General features: G+C 47.7%; 5 protein-coding genes across 5 annotated transcripts; 1 reads left to right on the top strand and 4 right to left on the bottom strand.

The window, feature by feature from the left end:
* Positions 1-644: 644 nt before the first annotated feature.
* EDB91DRAFT_1063867 (uncharacterized protein) lies at positions 645-1,089 on the bottom strand (the record flags this gene model as incomplete). Its single annotated transcript, XM_041314638.1, has 2 exons — positions 645-915; positions 959-1,089. Coding segments are annotated over 2 exons (402 nt in total), but the record flags the coding sequence as incomplete, so codon positions are not given.
* A 2,172-nt stretch (positions 1,090-3,261) lies between these two features.
* EDB91DRAFT_1004895 (uncharacterized protein) lies at positions 3,262-3,606 on the bottom strand (the record flags this gene model as incomplete). The annotated part of the gene is made up of 1 exon (XM_041312296.1): positions 3,262-3,606. A coding segment is annotated over one exon (345 nt), but the record flags the coding sequence as incomplete, so codon positions are not given.
* Positions 3,607-3,978: 372 nt separating this feature from the next.
* On the bottom strand, positions 3,979-6,620 carry EDB91DRAFT_1255978 (uncharacterized protein; the record flags this gene model as incomplete). The annotated part of the gene is made up of 4 exons (XM_041324081.1): positions 3,979-4,718; positions 4,769-4,841; positions 4,894-5,853; positions 6,177-6,620. The coding sequence occupies 4 exons, from the start codon at positions 6,618-6,620 to the stop codon at positions 3,979-3,981; spliced, it is 2,217 nt and encodes a 738-aa protein (XP_041169705.1).
* Positions 6,621-9,708: 3,088 nt separating this feature from the next.
* EDB91DRAFT_1255977 (uncharacterized protein) lies at positions 9,709-12,465 on the bottom strand (the record flags this gene model as incomplete). The annotated part of the gene is made up of 6 exons (XM_041324080.1): positions 9,709-10,794; positions 10,846-11,064; positions 11,116-11,208; positions 11,256-11,502; positions 11,832-12,277; positions 12,328-12,465. 6 exons carry the CDS (start codon positions 12,463-12,465, stop codon positions 9,709-9,711), a joined length of 2,229 nt encoding a protein of 742 aa, XP_041169704.1.
* A 206-nt stretch (positions 12,466-12,671) lies between these two features.
* Positions 12,672-13,485, top strand: EDB91DRAFT_1088069 (uncharacterized protein; the record flags this gene model as incomplete). The annotated part of the gene is made up of 5 exons (XM_041316341.1): positions 12,672-12,768; positions 12,822-12,905; positions 12,956-13,111; positions 13,162-13,272; positions 13,325-13,485. The coding sequence occupies 5 exons, from the start codon at positions 12,672-12,674 to the stop codon at positions 13,483-13,485; spliced, it is 609 nt and encodes a 202-aa protein (XP_041169703.1).
* Positions 13,486-13,601: the final 116 nt, after the last annotated feature.

Raw genomic sequence — 13,601 nt, 5'->3', positions numbered from 1 at the left:
GTAGAATTCTACCCGAGGCTTAGCAACCACCACACATTCAGTAAGCTCACCTGGGTACCAACCGGCATGTTCGAAACATAGAATTTACCTTGATAATTGAGGTATCTCGGACACCATTTCGGTAACTTTGGGAGATGAGATACATCCCAGAATTTGGATCTTTGTTTCGAGGTCGTGAAAACCATTCGACATAGACAAGATGTCCAATTTGTCTGGTGACACCCATCTTCGGAAACCTGAGGCGCACTACCCCATCTCCGCTTGTGAGCTTGATCCCATCTGTAGGAGATAAAATATGCAGTGTGCTGGTAATAACTCCCATCGCATAGTGGAATAGCTGTGTATGAATAAGACAGGCATTGTCTGTTGAAAGATAATTCCCATCTAGAGAAACAGTCGGAAGGTACCCAATAAGCTTCTGGGCATGAAAGGATGGCTTGCAATGAATAGACTTTGAGATATTGCCAATAGTGAGGTAGACCGGGTATGCGGTTTTGTCACCTCAAAATTGGCAAAGCTGGGTCTTGTCAGAGCTGAGAATGACAGGAACAAGCATAGTGCCATCTGGAAGAAGTGTCTAAATGTCATTCAGCACATTGCCAAAGAAGATGACCAAATCACAAACCTGTGTTTCCCATGCCCAATCACCACTCATGAACGAACTCATCATAAATGCATTCAGATTTCCCTTCATCTGCAAAGCGGTGTTCGGGCGCATAGGTAAGGTGCTCAAGATAGGCGGGGTTAGCCCACAGTTCTTTGATAGATTTGACAGGATCTCGCATGAATAATTTGAATTCTTCGTTGATGCCTGATATCTGAATAACACTGCGTCGCCACGGAGTAACACCAGGGAGTTTGTGATCAATTTTTTGGTGAAGAGCACGAGCATTCTCATAGGATAGTCCAAGTTTACTGTTCACCTAGCAGTGATGTAAGAATCTAACATCAATGCAACTGCAGCGCACTTACCTCGTCAATGGACAAAAAATCTGTGAGGGCGTTTTGATTTGGCCCTTGCTCAATTGCCCACCGAGCTACCTTGTAGTCACCTTCATCGAGAAAAGGGTGATACTGATTATCCTCGCTCTAAAGGTCATGGCAGGTCCGCATATATGTAGCATGAGTAGCATCATCACACTGCAAGACCCGACCTGCTTCTGGATGTCTCTCAACTACGAGTATGGGGTCTCCACAGTCATTGTGCATGGCTTGATGGGGCAGGCCTGCAGAAGTGCGGGATGGTGATCCAGCCTTGTGTTGCAAATCTTTGATTTCACCTAACTCAGCTTCATCCACATCACCGCCATCCTGATTTCCAAGATGATCGTCATCCTGGTCGCTCAGCTTACAATAATATCTCATTTTGATATCGTTCTGGGGGAGCGAGTCTTGAAGGTTCTCTTGCAGGAAGGGCAGTGGACGGTGGTGGTAGACATGCTGACACCAATTGCTGGAATAGCTGGAGAGATGAATTTGAATGATGTATGGGACACTTTGTCATCGGCGAAATTGACTGAAAGCCCAGGAATGTCATTGTTCCAAGGTTCTCAACAAGAAACCACGAAGATTCCAGGAACATCATCGTTCCAAGTGTCTGTTTAGATGACGGAAGGATTGAAGGAAGAGGAGCAAGTGTGGAGAAGGATGCCTACTGGATCGGGGATTGCCGCGTCACCTAAACATCACATGACAGGAAAGAGTCATTTTGCTGAAGCAAAGGAAATGACATGAGGGTAGTTTTCTCGTGGGGACTGCAAGTGAACAGTCAAGAAACAAGAGGGAGGTGCAAAAAGTTGATGCTAGAAGGTGCATTGGATTTGAGGTGATGTCTGTAGAGCATCCAAGGAATGCCTGGCATTCCGGAGGTTTCAGCAAAAGGGAAGCGTGCTGACGAGAAGGCCTTCGACCTATCATAAGTGATCTAGCAGCAATGTTCGCAACCAAAGCCATCCTTAGACTGCTTCAAACTGGTATGGTCCTGTCAGTACGATAGAAAGTCAGAAGGGACTACACGCGAGATCCGCAATATGTTAGTACTAACACCTCTGTGACGGCCGTGGAGTGCAGATTGAGTTTGTGCTCAAAGACTCAGAATGCCTAGAGCCCAGACGGCTGTTTGAAGACAATAGAGGACCTCGTGCGGAAAGCCAGGCCTCTCGCACGAGGTCGGGAGACTGAGTCGAATAAAAATGTGATTATGATACAGGTGATGCGAGAAGCCAAAGAGCAAGCCAAGAGAGAAGCTACTTAAGAATCCAGGAATGTCATCATTCCAAGAATCCAAGTCAGTTGCAGAGGAGTTGGTTTAGAATCCACATTGGTTGGAACCCCAGGTTAACATCGATGTTCCGTGTCCGAGGAGGTTCGAGGAGCGAAATTGAAAGAGAAATCAAGAGAGAAGCTACTTGGGTATCCAGGAATGTTGTCGTTCCAAGAATCCAACAGAGTCATGGATGAGATCTTGAAAAGCTGGTTTAGAATCCAGGAACATTGTCGTCCCAAGATTAATCCAAGCAAGTCAAAAGCAAGCAGTGGACAAGAGATCCACAAGAGATATCCAAATGGTAGCGACAATTGATGAATATGACATTATATAATCAAGCGAATCACAACTTGTTTAGATTATTTGTTATGTAGTATGACTAATACAAACTCTGATAAAATATGTTTTAACCTCTACTGAAATTCAGGCACGGTGAGGGGCAAATTGTAGGCTAAAAATTTGAGATTTTCATGTGCGCGGGCAAATACAGACATAGTAATGCCTGGCTTCACTCATGCTGCGGAGACTCATATGACTAGAAAGAACTGAAAGACTTTAACTATGGCCTGCCGCCCTGAGACACAATCACTTGGAGAGACACTTTGGTATTATGGTCGATCATGATGCACATCTTGCAATCAACTTGTTGTTCGCCATTTCCTGTCTCGTATCTTGGGATACCATCACTGAGAATATTTTGTATGAAATACAAGATGCGATATGGATTTTCTAGCGTACATAAACAAATGATAGTATGCAAGAGTAATAGTAAGTACAATGATGTATGTAGTAGGCGCTGGCCTAAATCATGACCGTCACAAAGTTTCCCCCCCCCTCTCAGGTAATTCGTATTCTACTGATTATAGGTCCCAAGTTGGGGCGCGAACATTATTGTATCCTAATTTTTTGAACAACTCTTGCATGTAGATTTCCGAAGGCGCGTCTGACTTTGCTGGTCGAAAGGAAGTTTTCCAAGTTCTCTGGGATTTGTGTGCTTGAAGGTTCCTGGACGACAAGTTCACCAGATGTAACTGGAACCATGCTTCATCAGCATCCGACCAAAACCCTTTCCACTTCTTGGAAGAATCCCACAGGTCGTTGGGAGGCCAGCAACTCTCCGAGCCTGAATGACTACGACCTAGCAAAGTGTTTATTTCCTCGGGGGTTACGAAGTTGTCCCAAAGATTGCCGACTGATTCACCGCTTCCCCATAGTGTGACAGCTGAGGAGGGACCTGCCAACGCTTCTTGGACTAGCGTATTAGGGCCAAATTGCAAGGCAATGCGCCACAGGATCCCTCCAAGCATGAGGAAATGGCGAGCGAATGGGCGACGGAGAAGTTACCTAACCTGGGATGTGTATATGTTCCAGTATCCCGGATTTATTAGATCAAATCCTTGAAACACATTCCTCCTCAATAGATACAATGGCACGACTGCCAGCTGTTGGGGCGCCGTGTTGGGTAACGGTGCAAAGACTCGGAACGGTGCCCCAGATCTTAGCAGAGTTTGTAAAGAGTCTGCTGGAGACACATTTGGGCTGAGAAGCTGATCGTAGACGACCCGGATGGCAGATCGGAACGTCATAGTCAAACACCCCAAACGCAGCACTGGAGCTGCAGGGAAGGTGATTCCCGTCATGAACACTGGCCCATTGATCTGCAGCTCATTGGCCTGGTAAGATTCTGCAATAAGTGGTAGCCCCACTTCTGCTCAAACCAGGAGGATTTGAACTTGTGCCGGTGGGAGCTGTTGAAGTGGAGAGGGCTCAGGCGCAAGGGGTGAGGCTGCAGGGAAAGTCGCGACGACGTTGTGAAGCCTCTGCATCAGGGTCAGGCATGAGGACATAGGGGGCGCCGCCATCTGTGGTCTCTTATTCTCTCCAGCTCCAGATGGAGATGATACAAACGAGATCATGCGCTTCCTCGAGCTGGAGGAATAATCATCAAGGAACGCCAGGCATTTCTGACAATGTGGGGGTGGGAGGCACAAAGACGACGGTGCCGGCAGTGGAACCATAACTGCAAGTGACGGTGATGGGGAGCGGGGTGAAACAGGAGTATAATCAGGCGCCCAAGGAGCTACATGAGAGCCAAACAAAAAGGGGACATTGTCTTCTTCTCCTAGGGAGATAGCGGATTCGGCCCCAGCGGATCTTGACCGCACACGAATGACGATGTTAGGCACCATTGCACGCGGAGTCACTGAACATTGGCTTCGACTGTGCTTCTCAGAAATCAATGATTCTGTGGCAGTCACTGCAATCGATGCTGCTACTGCGAGTGAACCCTTTGTGACGGGCGCAGGTTTGCTGTGCTCCAAAGTGGAGGGCTCTGCAGTAGGCGTTGCTGCTGCAGGAGAATCCTTTTGGCAGGCCCGAGTCTGCTCTGCACTGAAGAAGAGGACTCCCCTGTCGTCAGGGCTAGCATTGTTGCTGATGGGGCAGAAACCATCTTCACATGTTCATCAATTTTGATGTTCTCAACTGTGGGAGTGGAGGAACTCACTGTTGGTTGAGCTGCCAGCTTAAGCGCATGGGCAGCCATCTCCTTTGTGTTGATGACAGCAGAAATGGGCTTCACAGTTCATCAGTTTCGAGATTCTTAGATGTGGGGTCGAGAAAATTACATTCAGTTGAGCTGCTATCCCAAGCACATAGGCAGCCATCTCCTTTGCGCTGATGACAGATCCCACAGGCACAATGTATTCCTCATCTGCTCCTTCATACTCGTAGGCGACGAATACATCTCTCGTCGGTAGCTTCACATGTTCCGCCACACACCAATTTGACAGCTCCTTGTATGCGTTTTTCGAGATTTCTTCCCATGTGTTGGTCTTGAACCTCCCGCTAGCTTTGAAGTACTTCGCCTTCTTTTGTGCAGGTGGAGGGACAGCTGGAGGATCCATGGAGTTGGCGCTTTGCGCCGCTGTAGACCACTGCCATTTGACTTGAGTCCGCCTTATGTTCTGAATGAAGTCATAGTCATTGGCCCTAAGTGCTCGTGGGTCAAAAGGTCCAGCATTGGCGGGGAACCACTGGTAGTGTACAGGAACGTCATGAGAGATGAGATCATACAATTCCAAAATGAAAAAATCCATCCTCTTGAAATCCACGATGCATCCGATGTGCCAACAGGAATCGAGGCCAGTGTTGGTCACCCTGAGTACATGCACCAGCAAGCCAGGGTGTGTGCGCCAACGCGGGTCTTGATGCAAGTTGTAGGCTATGAACCCGTATTGGTCCAGTATGTGTCGGCGCGCGTCACCAACTTGTGTGGCTAACACCTCTTCGGACGGGAATGAGTTGTCTATCCAATCCAACCTCAACTCTGCGGGGATAATGTACCAAGGCTTGTAAGCTGAAATGATTGCGCCAACAAGCATGTAATAATTCGCTCGAGTTGCCAGAAGCTTAGTGCACATCTCCGAAGAAAAGCGCCAGCCTCCGGGCCCTGAAATCCCCCAATCGCTCCCTAGAGAGGAACATTGTCGTTCCAAGGTTATCGACAAGGCTAACGTGGGGGGAGAACGAAGAAATGAATGGGCAATGAGTGACTGAAAGTATAGGAACATTGTCATTCCAAGAGTCTGTGTAGATGCGAAAGGTAAACTAAAGTGAGAGGGAAAGGCTTGCAGTCCATATATATATCTTGTTTGGCGATTGTCAGTGATCAATACTTGTGGATATACAACTATGATCCACAAACATCACGAATCTTGCTCGGCAATTGCAAGTGAACAATGCCTGTGGATGTGGAATCCAGATGATCAATGATCCACCTGCCTCACGTGACTTATGCTGTTGCCTGCATTGAGGGCGGAGTCATCGGAGGCAAGGCTTATGCTTGACACTAGTAGATTGGTCTACAGTCGAATAAGATTATGATATCACCGAAGAAAGAAAGACTTACAGTGTTGGCAAGCTTTGAGCGAGTGACGTAGGGCTCTCTCTGTTGGGGAGTGAGGCTATTCCAGTGTGTTGTGAACTCTGCGACAGTGCCCATCTTGCGTTGGGCTTGCCATTCGATACCACAGAGGTTGCGTGCTGTTGTCGATCCCGAACTCGGCTTGAAAAGGTTGTTTGGGTTTGTTGGACCTCTGTTTTTCTTGCCAGACTGGACAGGAACTTCTCCTGTAGATGTAGCAGCCTGAGTGGATGGTGAAATGCCTGGAGGTGCACCCTCAAGCAATGCATTGCTCAGTGCTGCCACAAGAAATGTGAGTGTCGAGGAGCCTGGTAGTGGGACAGAATCAGAGGACAGTGAGGCAGTCTGAGATTTGCCGGAGGATGGAGGAGACTCTGGTGGTGTGTCACTGGCAGCGTCTCGTGTGCTATTAGTAGTATTGTTGAACATGCTAAGAAACTAACAAAAATCTCTGTGAGACTCATATCTTGAAATACATTGTCACGACTTACCTGTAAAGCTGGTCATGAAGCTGGAACAGGCTTCATACTAGTAGGTGTTGCAGCAGAATTATTCCTCATGCCTTAGCCAAATAGCCGAGCTTGATTTGGAAGGTAGCTGTCAACGCCTGTCAAACCATTGCTCTCTCGCACCTGTCTGTAAATTTGCCAATCAGTGGAGGGGTAGGTAAGTACCCCTCTGTAAATCGTTGTGCACGAAATGTCTGATTCGAGCAATTTTCTTATCAATGAAATAGAGTGAATTTAAGATGTAAACCTATGCATGAGATTTGTGGTTTCCGAGTCATAGAGTGTCAGACCGAGTCTCAATGATATGGTATGAGAGGCTTGATGTACATTCGTCCGATGTGATCTCGGACAGAGAATTTGTGCGCAATATTGAGCCCACCCTCCCACTTCGTGTTGTTCCGACGATTCAAACGGCCTGTCTCCAGTACCTTAATATGAACAGGGAGATGAATGAGCAGGCTGACTGTGACGACTATGGAGTGGTTGGGTTGGTATTAGATGACCGTGACTCGGAATTCCAGATGGCTGTTCAAAGATGACCCCGTGTGGAAAGCCTGGCCTCTCACACAGGGTCGGGAGACAGTCTGAACTGCAAATTTGAATGTTGTAAGGAGCCAAAGAGAAGTCGAGAGAGACTCATTGGAATCCGGGAACATCATCATTCCAAGATTCAGATGATATTATATGTCTGTCAGTGCCAGTCAGAGCTAATTATGTAAAGTTGTGCCATAACCCGAAAATAGTTTACATAATTGTAAAGAATTGTCTAGAAACTTGCTGACATAAGGTTTTCCTGCGATTCAGCGTACAGGTACCTGGACGAACTTTCTCCCACTAAAGTGGGTGTTGGGGATCATTTGGGTGACTTCCCGTAAGAATTTACAGAAACAAGCTTGTCTGTAAAAGTTTGACTGCTCGACATCGGCTAATTTACGGACAGAATCTGTAAACTGTAAGAACTCTGCAAGACGATGGACTGGGAACAATACCAATGATCCAGACAACAATTCTGTGAGCAAACCATCTAAAAAGAGTAAGAAATTTATCTGAATCAGACATTTCGTGCATTATGACAATTTACAGAGGGGTACCTACCCCTCCACAGATTTGCAAATTTACAGACAGGTGCGAGAGCAACGGGTTGACAGCTACCTTCCAAATCCAGCGCGGCTATTCGGCTAAGACATGAGGATTAACAGAAATTCGTCTGTAAAACTTTACAGGAAGTCACAAATGTAGCATTGGTATTTGTTAATACATATATACGGTAGAGTAACATTATACAACTTTCAAGACCCACATGGTGCTAAGCATTGTATTGTGCCAGGTCCTAGCAGGGGTCGCAATCTCTAGAGTGCCCCAGTTGACTGAACACATGGAGCCCCTTCAGTGACAAACTCCGTATTATATGAGGCAACTGATGTGCATAATATCCCGTATAACACGGGCCAGTGGACCATGGGCTGATGATGAAGATATCCTTGATGTTAACGAATGGGCCGGGAGGGATATTATTACCGATGAATATGGGTGGGCTCATCTAGGTAATATGTAGAGTAGGATGGACATGTATATTATAGACAGGTGGGCTGAAGAGAGATGTATATTATATAGACGGGTGGGCCAATGTAGTGGTATTATTATATAAACGGGTGGGCCGGAGGAGCAGTTTATTATATATGATATAGACGGGTGGGCCAACGTAGGGTATATTACATAGACTGGTGGGCCGAGGTAGTAGTATATTATATAGATGGGTGGGCCGGAGGAGCAGTTTATTATATATGATATAGACGGGTGGGCCGAGGTAGTAGTATATTATATAGACGGGTGGGCCGGCATAGGGTATATTACATAGACAGGTGGGCCGAGGTAGTAGTATATTGTGTAGACAGGTGGGCCGACTTAGGGGTATATCATGTAGACGGGTGGGCCAAGGTAATTGTTATCATATAAACGGGTGGGCCAAGAGAGCGATTTATTAGATATTATATAGACGGGTGGGCCGAGGTAGTTGGATATCACATATACGGGTGGGCCCAGATACGTATCATATAGATGTATGAGCCGAGGTGGTAGTATATTATATAAATGTATGGGCTGAGGTAGTAGTATATTATATAGATGGGTGGGCCGAGATGGTTGATATCATATAGACGGGTGGGCCCAGAAGAATGAGTGTTATAAACATCAGTGGGCTGAGATAGTTGGATAACATACTAATCAGTGTGCTGATGTAGGCACCAGTACATACCCACTGTATGAGTGCATACACCTATCATCGACCACTGAAATGAGACACACGAAAGCCTGAATACAACATTTCGTAAATTAGACAAATCATCAAGTACCTAATACCAAGTACCAAGTTCCGGGTAACTAATCCTGATGTCGGGGCAACTGGTATTGAGTTCCGGGCATCGAGCACCAAGTTCTGGGTAGCTAATACCGACATCCAGGTAACTGATATGGAGTTCCGGGGATGTCTTAAATTGGACAAATGACCGAGTACCGAGTTCCAGGCATTGAGTTCCGAGGTCCGGGCATTGAGTTCCGAGTACCAAGTTCCAGGGTCCGGGCATTGAGTTCTGAGTTCCGGGCACCGAGTTGTATTTCGGTGCTCGATGCCCGGAACTCGGTGCCCGGAACTCGGAACTCGATGCCCGGACCCTGGAACTTGGTACTCGGAACTCGATGCCCGGACCTCGGAACTCGATGCCTGGAACTCGGTACTCAGTCATTTGTCCAATTTAAGACATCCCCAGAACTCCATATCAGTTACCCGGATGTCGGTATTAGCTACCCGGAACTTGGTGCTCGATGCCCGGAACTCAATACCAGTTGCCCGGATGTCGATGGATGTTACCCGGATGTCAATATCAGTTACCCGGACGTCGGCGTGAGTTACCTGGACGTCAGTATTAGTTACCCAGAACTCGATTTCATTCTTTGAGTATAGCAGAGGTACAATGCATTTCAAGAACATTTACAGAAATCTAACTACCAAATTATGTAGACATTTCAACCTCGCCCAGATGACCCTCATCATCACCTTCACCTTCAACCTTGACCAGATGACCCTCATCACCACCTTCAACCTTGACCAGATGACCCTCATCACCACCTTCAACTTCAACCTTCACCTCAACATCCATCTCATCACCAGAATCGTATTCTGGGACAAGGTTGCATGGATCATCCGGCACCAAAATTGCTCCAGCAGTTGAGGGAGTAGGTGATGGGTCCGGGGCTGGTTGAACTTGGCTCGGCTCAAATGAAAGACCCTCAATGGCAGAGCAATCCTCAATTTTCGAGGGTGTGGGCTCCACTGCAATCGAAATATCAATGAGAGGAGGGAGTGCGGATTGGGAGGGTGACGTTGTTCCAGTGACGGATTGATCAAGCAACAAAGACGTTGCAATTGCTGGAGTGGTGGGAAGGGGAAATGAGGGATGGGGTTCCATGGTTTGGCATCGAAGGCTCTCATGGAGCCTGCTGAGGGTATCAATATGGCTGCCCTGCTTGGCAACAAGATCCTCGAGAGCCTTGATGTGTTCGGCACTATCGCGAATACTTCTTGCCATGGAATGGAGGTCTGGCATAGGGACATCGAGAGCTGCACGAGGCACGTGGGCACTCAAAGATGCAATTGCTACAAAGCAATAAGATAAGATGATGATGAGAAATTCGAAAGACTTATGAGCTGGTGCAGGTGAGGGTGTAGGTGGTGGGGCGGGTGCCTTGACAGCAGTTATTGTCTTGCTGCGACCGCACGTCTTAGGCACGGTCGCAGCAGACCCACTGGCAGTTCCGGCAGCACTGGCACCAGTAGCTCCGGCTACACCACAAGATTGGCTGCGGGTCTGGGCCTTTGGTTGGGAGGTGGATGGAGCTTTGGAAGGTGTCTGGGACCTGGCCTTCCGGGTGGTCAACTTACCCCGCGACCATTTCGGTGGACTTCCAAGGGTGACGGAAAAACACTTTACCTTCTTTGTGTTGCAGACAACACAGGAGAGAAGGCCTTTCCCAGTCCTCTTGTCAAACCGGGTCGTGCAGGGCAACTCCGCATTGTTGCAAGCCCAGCATGGGTTGTTCTGTTTGTTCAGTTAGTTGAAGGACGCCCAATCAATTTTCAAAGTACTCACTGGTCCAGGAATGAGAATGTCATCTGTATCGATGACAGTTGGCGCCACGTCCGGGGTGACCGTGGGGGTATTGGACGCCGAGTCCGAGTGCTCGACGACCTCCGGAGGGCTTCCAGCAGGGCCATCAATGACAGTTGGTGCCACCACCGGGGTGACCACAGGGGTGTTGGATGTCGAGTCGGTCTGCCCGGCGACATCTGCACGCCTTCCGGCAATTACCTGACGACGTTACAGATGGCCAGGAGTGATACGGGCATAAATTAGACATACCTTCGCAGGGCCAAAAGGTCTCTTCTTGGGGATGCGGGGTGAGACTGAGGTGAGACAATGAAGTAAGACGACCGGCCCTCCTTGGGCAGCCGGCTGCAAAATAATGAGTGACAACGAAAACAACAAACAGAATGACATACCTTGTCCACAGGTTCATCCTCGGACTCCACAAACTCGGCTGACTTCACAACCCGAGCTGACTTTGCCCTCTTGCGACTCTTCATCGTGGATTTCGGCGGTTGGGAGGGTCCCGAAATCAGGGGCGATTTCCTCTTCCTACTCCCATCTGCCTCAGGTTCCGGGTCAGCATCTAACGCCTTACCCTTACCCTTATCCTCACACTTCTCCCGGGACTCGTCGATAGTGCTGGACAATGGGCCGGCAATGCTGCCAGCGACGGCAGGTGGGGAGGGAAGGTGTTATGACCGACGTCCAACAATAATGTTGAAGGTGAGTGCACAACCACTAGGACTCGGTCAGAGATGACGATGAGCAACAGAATAGGATTGAGCGTGAACGTCTAGGTCACTACAACAGTAGAAACGAAGAGGTTAAGTCTAAGGAGCTCTTACACTGACTACCCTACTCTTATACATAACATTGAATCGGAGATATCTGGGTATGAAATAAATCAGCCAATGAGAAAAGAGTCGTACAATACTGCGGATGAGTAAGTATGACATCATGATATATAAGCGACTGAGTAAGACAGTTACTAAATAGAAACCCAGGATCCGACCAGTTCTTCTTTAGGAAGCGAGATTGTTCTAGCCCATGGAGTAGGGGAGCCAATCGGAGAAGCAACGGGTGACCTATGATGAGGAGTCACGTGACCGGCTCGGGTACTGGAAGTAGCCGAAGGAAAACCGAGAAATGAAAAATGGTTCGTATTTGGGATTTGTGACAGAAGGTCGACCGCAACAGTGTCAGTGGATTTGGGAGCATCGACCGGAAGATCGAATGTCCAGTCGCCTAAAGCCTCCCATGCGGAGACCTTGTGGCGCCAGCTGTGCCTCTGGAGGCGAAGATCGTTATGGCCGATGCTGTGCCAGTTGGGCGAATCCTGGGGGGACAACTGCCGAACGCGAAGTAACTCCTTGGAGCAGGACAAGACTATGCCTGGAATGCAAGGTGAAGCCTCATGGTCCCGGACGGCCTTAGCCTGCCCTGTCATTAGAGAAAATGAAAAGAAAAAAAGGAAAAACAACATACCACCAGTTCAGTGACTTGTGCTTTCAGAGCCAAGTGGCTGTTGCTGGGTGGGAGGAGCCGAGCCGCGTGGACAATGTCAACAATCTGCCTAGTGATTGCCTTAAGTTCGGCAAAAGAGGTTTCAGCTGCAGTGGACATGTTGAATGATGAGAAAGATGTGTAAATCTTTGAATCAGATGTGAAATTGATGAAGTTTCAGAGGAAAAACAGGCAGTTGAACGGCCATGTAAAACTTTGTTGATTTGTTTGGCTTTGTTTGGCAATGGTTCAACTTTCGGAAGTTGCCGGACTTCAGTTGAACTTCAAGTATACAATCAATTATCGGTACTTCCGTCCCTCACAAGATGAATTCACATCCAACAGTCAGATTTAATGATCCTCCGGTGACCGAGTATTATTCAATGGACATAGATGATTCAACACAGTCCGGGACATCAACAGGTAAGATCTATTTGTACTATGCCTTATCTATGTTTTTATCTTACATGCCATAGATGATTTATACCTTGGGCCGGATGATGACATAGAAGATGATTCCGTGTCTTCCAGTGGTCCAGGCGTGTTGGCTGCAATCCCCGGTACATTTATCACTTGGATATTACCATGCATGCTCACTAAACTCGTACAGATCAATTACCTCCGGCTCAATACGATCAACCGGTTCAGTACATCAACCCGGACTTGTACCTTGGGCCTGATGAGGATCTGATTGATTGTGATGATGAGCTGGGCTCTGTCTATGCACGGTGTGAGTCTCCGGTCGCATCTGAAGTTTCATTGTCATGTAAGTAAATTCTACACATTTTTCGATCGAAACTTAATTTATCTCGCAAGCGAATGAGAGACCAGCCGAATGTGATCCAGTACATCCGGAGGTCACAAATGAAGATTTGCGTGCGATGGTTCGTGAGTTCCGGCCAATAGGGTCATTCGAACACTCCAGATGTGAGTATCTGGTATACTACTATGTCTATCATTTTTCTTATTTTCATTTCAGTGCAATCCCTTCAAGATAGACTCAGCAGCTACAAACAAGATAATGGAGGTCTTCCGGCCCCTTCCATACCACTACTCATCGAGGCCGAGCGACCATTCGAATCGCTTGGGCGGATACATCTGACAAGCTCCGGAGGGCTGATGCTGAGCTACAGAGGCTGAGAGAGCTGAACAGGCAAGCATCGAAATGCTCAAGGTGGTAGATTCCATGATTCGTCAGTGTGAAGAACGAAACCAAAACTAAACTTCTGAATTTTCGATACCATCACATGTAAAGT

This window comes from Suillus paluster (genome assembly GCF_016628075.1).
Source record: "Suillus paluster strain FC165 chromosome Unknown EDB91scaffold_165, whole genome shotgun sequence".
In the NCBI taxonomy this organism is placed as follows: domain Eukaryota; kingdom Fungi; phylum Basidiomycota; class Agaricomycetes; order Boletales; family Suillaceae; genus Suillus; species Suillus paluster.
This window is presented reverse-complemented; position numbering and strand designations above follow the sequence as displayed.